We start from the raw sequence: 14,881 nt of genomic DNA on the forward strand, positions 1-14,881 counted from the left end.
GTTCTGGTCCAAGAGCATGGGCAGCTTGGAGAAGCAGGAAGCTGGTAAAATGTTGCTGGAGTATGGAAAGGAGATCTAGTGTTTCTAGTGCTGTCAGTAGGACAACAGATGCAGTATTTGAGTCAGAGAGTAAGGAGGCATTCTAAAATAATAAGGGAGCAAAGGAGATGATATAAAAGGCAGTCAAGCCTTTGCAAAAGCACTTTCAAGGGATGGATGCATCTATTGTAGACTCAGAAGATTTGTTTCACCAAAATCTTTTGGAGTCAGAGATTGCAACAGAAGCATGTGTTGTTATAACCCTCTAGTCGTGAGGGTTGTGGGATGATAAATTGTTAAAAACTGTTGATGAAAGTGAGCCAGAAAATTGTAGGGCATGCCTTGGGGAGAGATGAAGGACAGAATACAGAAGAAAGAAATGCAGCAGAGTGAAGGTGTGAATGCTTAAAAATATAAATGGTCAAAGAAGGGATGCATGGTAAGAGAGAAGAAAAAAGAAGCAAGTTTAAAGAAAAAGCAATTGTTTAAAATTTAGATCACAGAGAAGGAAGATAAAGAAATGGACAGTTACAAGGTATGGGATGAAATAATTAAGGCACTGAGGATTAAACCAAATAAGGTAAGAGTACTTATTCATATTAATAAACATACTTTTTATGACATTATTTTCAAGATTGGGCAGATAATGGAGAATTTTTTAGAGGAATACCAAAAAAAAAATGTTCACCATAGAACTTATATGTACTCAAGCCCCCTTTTAGGGAAACTAAGAAAAAAAGTAATATTCAATTCAGAGGTAAAGATGAAAATGAGACTTTGAAAAAGCATTTATTAAATCATTGTATGGTAATACAGGTTTATAGCCTTAGGTGTGGGATTGCAATGTGATATTAAAACTGGAAAACAAGAGTAGTGTGCATATTCCGGGTATTATTAATGTTGAAAGAGATACAGGCTTGGTCAGGTATTCGCAACAGCCATTTTTTTTTTTTTGCGTGGAAAAATGGATCACTTCATTGCAAATGTGAAAAAAAGAAGATATTTTAGAGGCAGGACTATAAGACATGACACAAAAATTGTGAAGCAAAATGTTACAAATGTAAAAAAGTGGGACATTTGGGGCGAGAGTGAAGAAAGAGAAAATGAAGTAGCTTTGGAAGTAATGGAACAAGGTAAAAGGATTAAGTTATAGAAAAGTAATTAGAAGCATTAACATTGGGAAAATAGTAGTGTTACCAGTAGAGAACAAATAATACAAAAAAAGATTTAAAAAATAGAAAATATTAAAGAATATTTTATCAAAATTAGAAAGATATCAAACAGAAGTATTGTGGAAAAAAATGTGATATGGAATTTCAGGAAAGACGCCTCTTCAGGAATATTTATATAAAGATACAAATTAAAGTGTTATATGTTATATTTGTCATAACAGGTAGAATTATTGTTATTGAGGTAAGATGGAGGGAACAGGTTATGAGAATTATTGCATTATATATTGTAAAAAAGGAGAGGGAAGAGATGTTCAGAAAGATAATACAATATGTAGCAGCTAATATGGATATAGTAGTACAGGACTTCAATTGCAATTTAAGACAGTAAACAAGAAGATGTACAATGTTAAATTAGTAAAGGACATAATAAATATGGACAGTTAAAAATATGGAATCTAGAGACATGGACATATAAAAGAATGGAAAAAAGAACAAAAATAGATTATTTTTTGTCAGAAAATTTAGTAATAATTGAACAGTGAGTATTACTGACATGGTTTTCAGATCACAGGGCAATTTTGATTATGGCAAAAGGAAATTATTATTATATAAAAATAGGGAATGGTATAAAAAGAATAAATTAAGTGAAATTTGATGTTAAGGGGAAAAAAGATATTATGAGTTTATGGCAAGATCATGTAGAAATGAAAGAATGTTATATAGATTGGTCAGAATGGTGGTTAAATTTTAAACTGAAATATAAAAAAATGCTATGTGACATGGATGAAAGAGAAAATATACATGGGAAAAATAAAATATAAAAATTTAAATAACAATATGACCGATTGTCGAGAGAAGAATGATGAAAATGTCTTTATTAAGGAACAGAAGCTATATGAATTAAATAAAAAAAAATAGAGCGTTTATTGTATAACAAAGATACTTTTTGAAAGGAAAAAAGAAGAAACTGAACCATATTTAAGGAAAATTAAAAAATATAATTGAATAATGAGAGAAATTAAAGATTTTTTTCAGGTAGAAATGCGTAATACACAACAGGAGATTATGAATATGGCAAATAAATTGAACATTATTTAAAGAGCAATGAACAAAGACATGGAAGGAATGGAAAGAATGTACATTTTCTGACATGGAGAACAAGGGCTTAGAAAAAAATATAAAATAGAAGAACTAGAAAAGGTAATAAAAGTAATGTATTTAGATTCAATGGCAGGATAGGATGGAATAGAATATAAGATGTATACAAATTTGACCATAGAGCAAAAAAAAAAGGTTTACAAAGGTACTAACTAAATGGTTAAATGAGGGTTTTATTTATAAAGAAATATATAGAGGTATTGTTAGGTTTATATGGAAATGAATGAGAGAAGGAAGAAACACAGAATTTGAGACCAGTCGTATTAAATAATGCAGGTTATAAGATTTTTATGAACATATTACAAGAAAATGGATGGAAGAAAAAGTAGGTAATATAAATTACCATGTTTGGTATAGAAGATAAAAAGTTCAAGATTTATTATTAATAATTAGGGAATTAGGTGATATCGTAGTTAGAAATGTTCAGGCAAAAGTAATGGTAGGAGATTTAAGGAAAGCATTTGATTCATCAGTCAGTATTATGGGATATATTTGATATATAAATATATATCTAAGAGGATTTAAACACATGTATGTCAGCACATTAGTATAACACATTGGAAATTATGTTAAATGGATTGTTGATTGAAGATATAAAGATAGAGAAGGGTATTACGCAAGGATGTCCATTGAGTGGTAAAGTATTTGTATTAGTAATGGATGCAGTATCTACTTATATGAATAAGGAAATGGATGTTATGACATATACCACTAATGAAGTGATAAAAATGCCCATTTTGTTAAATTGTGCAGATGATATTAGCATTACAACAAAAAATGAAGCAAGTATGAATGCAGTGATAAAACAAACACAAGAAATTATTCAGGTTATTGGGTTTGCATTAAATAAAGACAAAAGTCAAGGTTTAGGTTTTGAGGGAAAGATTGGTGGAGTTGTATTTAATAAGAATAAAATTAAGATCCTTGGAATAAACATCGGAAAACAAGAAATTATTAATTCTATATGGAAAGAAAAATATAGTAAATAAAACACATATATGTATTTTGGAAGTCTTTTAGGCTTTCCTTTGAAATGTTAATTTAATAAACTCCTTACTGTTAGCAAAGATTATCTATTTAGCCAATATCTTCAGTGTTCCATTAAACTTAGAGAAAGATGTATATAATATAATATTTTATTTTATTTGGGGATCAAGATCGAACCCTGTGAAAAGAGGGGTTTTATATGTGAAAAACTAAAAGGAGGTTTAGTATTAACAAATCCTATAATGTATATGTCATCATTATATTTATATACAGTAACGAAATGTTTAAAGGACAGTGAGGTTTCTTTATTAATGAAAATATTATGTTTGAAATATAAAAAGGAATGGTTGACTTTTTTAGTTAAAAAAGGAGGAGTTGTAATAATGAAATGGAAAATTATCAAGATAAGATTATCTTTTGGAAACTAAATGCAAAAGAAATTGATACTAATAGAAAAGAATGGTGTGATAAGATTTATGGAAAAATATTACAGGATATAGCCTTGGAAGGAATTAAACATTGAGAAAAGGAATGCTATTACTGCAGGAATGAAAAGATGTAAAGGATATATAGAAGGTGAGGATTTGTTTGCAGAGGGTGTTTATACAAAATTTACTGGTGAAGGACAATATGCATTATAAAAGTATAAAAGACAGAGTTTGTTTATTTTGTGGTGAAGCTGAAACTTGTGAACACGTTTTTTTTAATGTAAAACATCAAACAAGTTATGGAAAAAGATTATAGATAAGAAATATCTGAATGAATTTAAAGATGTGAACAATTTAAACATGGGCATGATCGAATTTGGGTATTATAGAAACAAAAGAAAGCAGTTTAAAGTCTTGATAAAAAATGTAAGCTATATTATGGTTGATCTAGAATCAGAGAGGTAAAGAAATCATGTTTAATAAAAATGGCAATGATGTTGAAAAAAGTAAGGTTTTGGTTGTGGAAATTGGACTGGGGAGTCAATAATGTAATAAGTATTTGTTCTATATGATAAAGCAAAATATAAAAGGAGGATGCAATTTGTAAATAATATACATATATATATATATATATATATATATATATATATATATATATATTATTTGTAAATAATATATATATATATATATATATATATATATATATCGGTTCATAGGTTCATTGGTAGGTACTAGGCTATCGGCCCAAGGGCCTACGTAAGCCTAGCCAACAAGGATCCCTGGCTTTATGTGGATATATATATATATATATATATATATATATATATATATGTGTGTATATATATATATATATATATATATATATATATATATATGTATATATATATATATATATATATATATATATATATATATATATATATATACACAGTATATATAGTAAATAATTGAAAATATGTATATGTAATGTAAATAATTAGGAATGCAAATAATGACTGATTGTTTAAATACCTATGAATTGTGTAAATAATGAACCCCTACTGTTTTCAATAGGTGCTGTGGAATATTTTACATCTACTCAAGCTACCACTATCACATGCAGATGGGGCTTCAGTTAAATGTCTAATCCAAAGGTTAACACACTCAGGGGTACAGCACTACCCCTTATGCTGCAATGCAGTGTCAGCAATTAAACTACTTGGTGCAGAAATAGAACCCATAATTATCTCCACACAGGTGGTTTTGCTACTTGCTGCACTGCTGACAATGTAAACTAGTCTCAATAAAGCTAACACAATGACATATATAAGGTAATATTAACAGCAAATAATCGACCATAAATTGCAACCTAATGCAAAAAAACTGTCTATAATTTGGTAAAAGTAAGAATGCCACACAAAACTGGTAACAGCTAGAACAATAAACACAAGTAGAACACTGAACATGAGTATGCATAATGCAACACCATTAACAAGCAGCTTTACCAAATAGATAGGTCTACTCTTCATGAATAACAAAGTCAATTGAAAGGAATAAACTTACCAGAAGTTGGTGAACAGCAGCTTGCTAGAAACCTGTTACAAAGGCAAGAAAAAGAAATGGACTGACCAGGAAACAAGAGAATACACAAAATGGAAAAAGCAAAGCATTACAGTGAAGAATCCTACTGGAAAGCAGAAAAAATGCTGAAGAATGACAATAATCTGCAGTCATTTTCTAAAGCAAGATGAATTCTGGTGCAGATGGAGAGATTTGTGGAAGAGTCCTTCTTCTCAGAAGATTATGGGTGAAGGATATGGACCTGGATAGTTTGGGAAAGTTCTCCCTAGCAGGCAAAGTCCTGCTAGTCTTAGTTATGTAAGTGAAAGCGCATACTTTTGAGCATTTTCTGGCTTGTTAAACTTGATTTCTGTGTTGGTAACTATATTTAGAACACAACCTAGAGCTGATTACTGAATTTCCTGCCTGCACTTATTTTTAAAATCATTTTTTTTTTCTTACAACTTGCATTTTATCTGTCTCTGGCCTAGAATTCAAGTGTGGGGTCATTTACTGCAATGTTCTAACTTGTTGATACTTGTGAACCTCTGCGTTCCTTAAAAAAATCAAAAAAATCTTGCTTTTTTCCCACTTTTCTGAGATTTAAAAAAGTTCAGTTACAGATTTGCTGTTCTGAACTGTTTGTAAGTTTCTTGGAGGCCATTGTTTGCTTGGGCTAAAGGGAAGACTCTGTGTTCATCAGTGGCAGTGATAAACATTGCGCAGCCTGCCTGCCCCTGTGTGAGTGGTTACTGCCTTGAAACTGTAGTTTTATTGGTCATTTTGGGTCAATTCCTAACTCCTTGATCTCCCTCTCTTAAAACCCGATTGCCTCATGGTTTTGGCGTCTTTTCAGACTTGTTGGCTGTTGGTGAAGCACACACCAAGAGGAGAAAACGCTGAGAGAAGAAAGGAGCTACTTTTGAGATTTTAAGTATTTTGCTTCAGATTATTTGTTAAAGTTTTCTGCATTGCCGCCTACTTTTGAGCATTTTCTGGCTTGTTAAACTTGATTTCTGTGTTGGTAACTGTATTTAGAACACAACCTAGAGCTGATTACTGAATTTCCTGCCTGCACTTATTTTTAAAATCGTTTTTTTTTCTTAAAACTTGCATTTTATCTGTCTCTGGCCTAGCACTCAAGTGTGGGGTCATTTACTGCACTGTTCTAACTTGTTGATACTTGTGAACCTCTGCTTTCCTTAAAAAAAAAAAAAATCTTGCTTTTTCCCACTTTTCTGAGATTTAAAAAAGTTCAGTTACAGATTTGCTGTTCTGAACTGTTTGTAAGTGTCTTGGAGGCCATTGTTTGCTTGGGCTAAAGGGAAGTCTCTGAGTTCATCAGTGGCAGTGATAAACATTGAGCAGCCTACCTGCCCCTGTGGGAGTGGTTACTGCCTTGAAACTGTAGTTTTATTGGCCATTTTGGGTAAATTCCTAACTCCTTGATCTCCCTCTCTTAAAACCCTCTTTTGCGTGTTTTTGCGTGTTTTTGCGCATAGAACAACATCGGGCAGTGCCGCCTAATTCGGTTTAAACTATTCCTGGCTCCACAAAGTCTGCTCTTCACTTTTTCCCTTAGAACTGCTCTATCTCTCAAATTAAACCCCATATTCTCATTCTAAGGCCCCTCACTGGTCCAAATAAGTAATTTTACAAGTTAGCACTAATAAACCATAAGCACTACTTACTCTTATACTCTATACGATTACCTTGTCCCCTATTGGTCCATTTTAATTCAGTTCCCTATATTACTCTAGCATGTCCAAAGGTCAGTCAATGGTTTCCTCTCCAGTCCAGCTGGTGAATCTGGGAATTTTGAGGCAGTGTTACAGCTGTCTCATGTACACGGACAACCATCTCCTCCTCCAAACAGGTTCAAATATATGTGAGAGATGCAACCATATAGCCAAACTGGAGGCTGAGCTCTCTCATCTCAAAACTGGTGTAACCAGTCAGGAGGAGAAGGTAACCTCTCACAACACAATTCCAGTATCACATAGTCCCACCACAACAGCAAACCAAACACATAAAAACACAAAAACATACTCGAAGGCTCTAAATAAAAATCTACCTAAGCAACAGAGACCTCCAAAGCAGACATCCAAGCAAACACTACCCCAAAACAAAACACGTACAACACATAGCACACAAAGTCAGTGTGCCAAGCAGTCACAGCCCTTAAGGCTGAATAACACACCTGATACTCTTGTAATTGGTGACTCTATTGTCAGACACACTGACGTCCTGCTCACCAGGCTGAATAAAGAGAAGGTCACAGTGAGCTGCCTGTCGGGTGCTAGGATCCACCACATAACGCAAGCACTCAAGTTACTCCAAAATAAATACAAATATGACTCGGTCATTGTACATGCTGGCATGAATGACCTGAGACGTACCTCCCTCGACTACATGAAAAGAGACATAGAGGAGCTCTCTGATCATGTAGCCCAGGCCGGTATGACCCTGACCTTGAGCAGCATCTTACCCTCACCTAGAATGATGCCGCAGTATAAAGACAAAATGATCGATATTAACAATTGGCTAAAATTTTGGTGTCACTCAAAGGGGATCCAGTGTCTGTCAGCCTGGGATGGCATGCTCGACAAGCCACGTTGCTTCACTAGGGACGGCTTGCACCTGTCACCCTTGGGCTTTCAGATATTGGCAAAGGCTCTTGCCACCCCCATAGTGCCTTTTTTAGGCAAGGCTCAAAAGTCAAACCCGCCACCATAGACAGCACAAGGAACAAGAAACTAAGGGTAATGCTGCTAAACGCCATAAGTCTTAACCTCAAGATGCATGCACTTGAAGCTCTCCTCAGTATGGAGAACATCGATATCTGTGCAGTGACAGAAACCTGGTTCAAAGCTCCAGAGAGCACCCCAGCACTACCAGGTTATACCTCGTATCATGCTTTTCGGCCCCAAAACCTGGACCGAACCACAAAAGGAGGGGGAGTTTCCATATTTTCAAGGATAGCCACACCTCCAGGTTAGTGACATTGCACGAAGTATCGGAGACCATCCATGTGCAACTGATAGTGGGCAAGACTGCTTTTCAGTTTATAGCATCCTACAGACCACCCTCTCAAAGTCAGGAATCCCACTAGGCTTTCCTGAAAACATTGGAGAACATGAAGATCTCTCCGAACACCATTATATTGGGCAACTTCAACTACCCAAACATAGACTGGGAGCATTACTCAAGCCCCAGCACCTTAGCCCAAAGGTTCCTGGAATTTATAAACTCAAATGCTATGGACCAACTAGTCACCACTCCCACAAGAGGGGAAAACATACTAGACCTGATCATTACCAACATGGGGACTCTATGCTCCATACCAGAAGTATATCCCTCATTGGTAAGATCAGACCATAAATTAATTTCACTGGATATCCACAGCCCGACCCCACCCCCAGCCCAGAAAACCACAGTGAAAAACTTCTCAAAAGCGAACATCACACTTCTCAAAACCAAAGTGGAATCCTTCAAGGCCCCAGAGCCAGTGGAAACTACGGCCCAAACAGCAGAATTCTACATAAACACATTCTACGGACATGTCCAGGAATGCATGGATCATGCTATCCCAAACAAAATCAAGACCCAATCATCCAAAGGCAGGCATCCAGGATGGTGGACCCCAGCCATAAATAAACTGTACAACAGAAGGAGGAAGCTACTACATGACAGAGCAAAATCCCTAAAAGGGAAGGCATCTCTGATCAGTACTAGCAAAAAACTATGATCCCTCATAAAATCCTCCAAGGCCAGCTTCGAGAGAAAAACTGCACAGGAAACTAAAGACAATCATAAGGCTTTTTTTAGTTATGTTAGGAACCTGGGATGCAACTCCCAGACTTGTTCTGAGTTGATTCTAAATGAAAAAAATACACTGAACCCACAGACATCACCAATATCCTGGCAGACAGGTTCAGTGCAAACTTCTCCACCCCCTCCCCCCAAAAAGAGCAAGTATCTATCCCAGCAGAGTGCAGCCTCCCAAACATCTCTGATGCTCAGGTGAAGGCCGCCCTCTCCAAAGCAAAAAACACTGCTTCCATGGGACCAGATGGCGTCCCGGGTTGCGTCCTACATGAACTCCAAGAAGAACTAATCCCTCAAGTAAAACTGCTGTACAATCTCAGCCTCACTACAGGATATGTGCCCAAAGAATGGCGTACAGCAACAGTGGTCCCACTCCACAAAGGTGGCGCCTCAGCTGACCCTGGAAACTATTGCCCCATAAGCCTGACTAGCCTAGTCTGCAAGGCTATGGAGAGGATCATCATGGAACTCATAAACAAAGACATTGGGGACCTACAGACACTAGATCCTACCCAATTTGGCTCCGTCAAGGGCAGATCCTGCCTTTTGAACCTGGTCGACTTCTTCGAAACAGTCACCAAGGACATAGATGAAGGGAAGGTAGTCCACACAGCCTATCTGGACCTCACAAAGGCGTTTGACACAATATCCCACTCAGGCATCATAGATAAGCTATCCAGCCTAAATATAAACCCCTATGTCACAAGATGGGTCGCAAACTGGCTCAAAGACAGAACCCACACAGTCAGAGTTGCTGGAGCCATGTCAGACTCAAAACCGGTCACAAGTGGCATCCTACAAGGTTCTGTCCTGGGACCTCTCTTGCTCGGTATTTACTTTTCTGAGTTACAGGCCAACGTGGGAGGACTATGGTTCACCAAGTTTGCAGATGACTGCAAACTGGGCGCCATTATCGACTCTCTAGCTGACACAAACATCCTTCAAAAAGGTCTCGCAGGGATGGATAACTGGTGCCAGAGCCATGGTCTAAAGCTAAATGCCAAAAAGTGTATAGTCATACCCTTTGGCAAAAACAATGTGCCCACAAATTACCACATAGGTGATAACCCATTAAGTACCGAGAAAGTAATTAGGGATCTGGGCACCCAAGTTTATAGCAATCTCTCCTTTGACAACCACATTGCCAAAGTGGTTAGAAAGCCCTTCTACATAGCCCACCTCATCATGAAAGGATTCACATCTAGATCAAGAGAGGTAATCGTGCCCCTTTATTCATCCCTCATCAGGCCCATTATAGAATAGAATGCTCCCTTTGGGATGTACCTTACCCGACACCTGCAGCAATTAGAAAGACCCTAAAAGTACCTCACCAGGAGGATCAAGGGACTCAAACAGATGCCATATGCTGCTCGGTTAAAAAAACTCCAGCTCTACTCAGTTGAATACTGCCTACTTCGAGGCGATTTGTGCCTGACATATAAAGCTATGTCCAACCCAGAATTAATGGACATGCTCCACCTCAGTAAATCTAAATCCCTTAGAGCCAAGTGCTCAAGGGACTTGAACCTCAGCACAGAAATAAATAGAACATGCTGGAGGGACAGATTCATAACCCAGAGGCTCCTTTTGCTCTCGAATAGAATTCCAATTCATGTTAGGCAGAGCACCTCACTGACTCTCTTCAAGAAGAATCTTGATGAGTGGATGGAGGATCGTAGGTTTGTCCCGGGGATTACTTCCATGTCACTATTAGACAGAGGCACAGTAAACTAAACTTTAAAAAGGGCACAGTATACTCAAATCAAGGGGTGGCGTAAACCAAACACAATCGGGCTAGGCTTATAAATGCCCCAGGGCAGATAGCCTAGTATGAACCTATGAACCTATGATGAGGATAAAACTAAAATACCATACCTGAGGAGGATGAATATAAAATACCATGCCTCTCCTTTGCCATGGATTTAACTTCATATGTTAGCACTATCCCTCATAAAACTTTTGATTTTTGGTAGATCACTGAGGATTATAGGCAGTCACTAATACCAGATACTAACGTTTCATACTTCTTATTCTTCAGAAAATGTATGCCGATGCAAAAACTGCTGTTTTATTAACTTTCTATGTGAATTTCTAATTTTTGGCCTTTGTCCCTGATTTTTGAGAAAATAAGTTAAGAGTTATACAGTATACTCTGTGGTACACATTTAAAGCTATAACAGATCTAATATAAAAGCATTCATGATTATTTAACAATTAAGTTTTGGAAGCAAAGTTCTGAATAATTGTACAGTAACATACTTTTGATATCCACACAGACTTGTATCTGGGGTAGGGTGAAGGGGTAGACTGTCTTGGGTGTGAACTGGTGGAGGGGGTGTGAATGCAGTTCCCACACTGAGCTGTCAAACTATGTTAATACTTTATTAGTAGTTGTGGCTGAAATTCAAAGTATTTGCAATTGTAGCAAGGTACTTGCTACAAATGAAGCACAAAAGATCTTTTTATAAAGCGGGCACCAATTTCTGCATCAGTGTCTTTTTTTATTCCTCACTTTTCTAAGACAATGTAGTGAAAGTCCCCTTCTCTATGTTGTTAAACTGTGAAATGCTTTGCTATGAAACTGTGTGCATTACAATTGTGAATGTCTCTTAAATGTTCTACCATACTTACATCTTCATTTGCATCACTTAATTTCATAAATATAGTTCATGAGGTAACAAAGTGGTTTCTCATATTCTTTACATCTACCTATCAGGAGATACCATATCTTATTCTGGCCCTGCAAGCCATCCAGCCACATATTCCTTAAACCATCATCCACATCTATACCATTACTCTTTCAAGTAAGCAAAATTTTAGAAATGAATTTTTGACATATATGTATGAGAAGAATACATCTCAACGATACAGATTTTCGCAGAATGTCCACATTTTTGCCTTATATTTTTGGTCCATTTTTCATAAAATTGTGCTTTTTCTAGCAAATTAGTGGCAAATCATTAAAGACTGAAGTTAGAAAATAATGACAGACATTTGAGTTTCAGATTTCATACCCTTCAGAAAATTCACGATAATGCAAAATCTGTTAATGTATCAACTTTATACGTTTGTAAGAGCAGTATTTAAAACTTTTCCTTATTTTTGGGCCTTTGTCCCACTTTTATTTATGGCTTTGTCCAGATTTCCTGCTCCAAGAGGTTGAAAGGTATGATGAGAGATATAAATATTTATTGATCATGAAGGTTACCTTCTTGCCTCAAAACATTTGGTAAGCATAACACACACACACACACACACACACACACACACACACACACACACACACACATACACACACACACACACACACACACACACACACACACACACACACACACACACACACACACAAAACAGAGCACCTCTATTACACCAGCTTACTCTCTGGTTGTCAAGAGAAGAATGCTTAAATCCCCAAGACTAAGGACTAAGAAGCCTTAACCGTTAGTTCACATAGCCAATACACAAACCTCGTTGCCAGTATACTAAGACCACATCTGCCCAGGGTAATGTTTCAAAACAGATGATTCTATTGTCAGTCATATGGGTACCACCCTCAACAGGCTAGGTATTATAAAGGCGAGGGTCAGTTGTTTTTTTTCAGCCAGGATCCACCATGGAAAATTATCATGAAGAATACAATTAGGACTTGATAGCAGTCAATGTGGCATCAAATGACCATGGGAACTCTACCCAGATGGACATCCAGAAGGATAGAACTGAGCTTGCGATGCATGTCTCAGATGCAGGAAAACACTGGTCTTGACTGATATTTTGCCATCGGAAATAATGATATCAAGATTCAAAGACAAGATAATTAGCTTTAATAACTGACAATGTAGCAGGTATCATTCTGGAGGGATCCAGTATGATGTAGTTTAAGGGGAAATGGCTGGCAAGCCTTCCTGCTTACTCAGATATGGTACATACCTCTCATAACAGGGCTTTTACCTTCTGTCTAAAACCTTTGCTACATTGCAAAAAACACTACGGACAAATCAATCCAACACCAGAACAAGATAAACTGATTTAATAAAGCTCTTTTCATCTCCTTAGTTAAGGCAACTTCCTCAGATTACAAAAAACAGTCACAAGACCACTTAAGTAACATAGAAAATGAATCACATGGTTTAGTTTAACAAATGGAAAACTAGTAAAACTAAAATGTCAAAAATTATTATTTATATATGTTAAAACTTTTACACTACATATATAATGATCACTAGTATCCTCCACTTACACATATTCTAAAATAAAACTTATTCTGTATTCATTATTATAAAATTACATACATTGGTGTAAACTTATGAAAACAGTCACCAATAACCTATATGACCAACTCTAAAAATAATAAACACTCACAATAAAATAAAATCACCTCACTTCATTGGACACATGGTCGAAATAATAACTATCTTTCTAAACTTCTCAGTTTTAAAAGACAAGTAATATTACAATAGTCATTTAACCCTGGTTTACTAAAGGCATTACACCTTATTTGCCATGATAATTCACATTCCTCAAGCAACCAGTTAAAAGGGCCACCTTGGATATTATATTGAATTTGGTCAATCACTTTGAAAGTGAAATTATGACCTGGATGTTCCATATTGTGTTTAGCTAAAGCACTGTCGCATTTTTTAGTATTGATTGCATAAGTATGTTCATATATTCTGTCTCTGATCCTACGCTCAGTTTTCCCAATATAAAAAGCTTTACATAGGGAACATAAAGCAACATAAACCACCATTTTTGAGTTACAATTCAAGTTGTATCTCATAGAAAATTAAGTCTTGGTAGTAACACTAACAACCAAGGCAATAAATCAATAGTCAACTTAAACAAAGTCAACGACTTTGAATATAGTTTTATCACCACATTTAATGTTGATAGTACTTTTATAAAAACTGTTTTATTTAAAAACTGGGAACTGATAAAACAGGACAAGGTGTTAGTAGAGAAATTGAACAAGAGACCAAAAATTATTTTTAGGAAAGGCACTAATTTGAAAAATATCTTGGAAGCCCCAAAACTTAATAATACACATAGACTGGTAGGTATGATGAATTGTGGATGTTGTAACATGTGTAAATTCATTAACATGGGTTACACATTCAAAATTAATGGTAGAAAGTTTTCTATGAGATACAACTTGAATTGTAACTCAAAAATGGTGGGTTATGTTTATGTTCCCTATGTAAAGCTTTTTATATTGGGAAAACTGAGCGTAGGATCAGAGACAGAATATATGAACATACTTATACAATCAATACTAAAAAATGCAACAATGCTTTAGCTAAACACAATATGGAACATCCAGATCATAATTTCACTTTCAAAGCGATTGACCAAATTCAATATAATATCCGAGGTGGCCCTTTTAACTGGTTGCTTGAGGAAAGTGAATTATCATGGCAAATAAGGTGTAATGCCTTTAGTAAACCAGGGTTAAATGACTATTGTAATATTACTTGTCTTTTAAAACTGAGAAGTTTAGAAAGATAGTTATTATTTCGACCATGTGTCCAATGAAGTGAGGTGATTTTATTTTATTGTGAGTGTTTATTATTTTTAGAGTTGGTCATATAGGTTATTGGTGACTGTTTTCATAAGTTTACACCAATGTATGTCATTTTATAATAATGAATACAGAATAAGTTTTATTTTAGAATATATGTAAGTGGAGGATACTAGTGATCATTATATATGTAGCGTAAAAGTTTTAACATA

At 35.8% G+C, this 14,881-nt stretch overlaps 1 protein-coding gene across 1 annotated transcript in view; it reads right to left on the reverse strand.

The window, feature by feature from the left end:
• Window positions 1-3,510: 3,510 nt before the first annotated feature.
• Window positions 3,511-14,881, reverse strand: part of LOC122794948 (adhesion G protein-coupled receptor F5-like) — a 719,027-nt gene continuing 707,656 nt past the window's right edge. Inside the window, exon 11 of the mRNA XM_044063541.1 lies at window positions 3,511-3,534. Coding sequence (XP_043919476.1) covers window positions 3,511-3,534 — 24 coding nt within the window. The remainder of the gene's footprint in view (window positions 3,535-14,881) is intronic.

This window comes from Protopterus annectens, chromosome 2.part1 (genome assembly GCF_019279795.1).
Source record: "Protopterus annectens isolate FY-2018-M chromosome 2.part1, PAN1.0, whole genome shotgun sequence".
Classification (NCBI taxonomy): Eukaryota; Metazoa; Chordata; order Ceratodontiformes; family Protopteridae; genus Protopterus; species Protopterus annectens.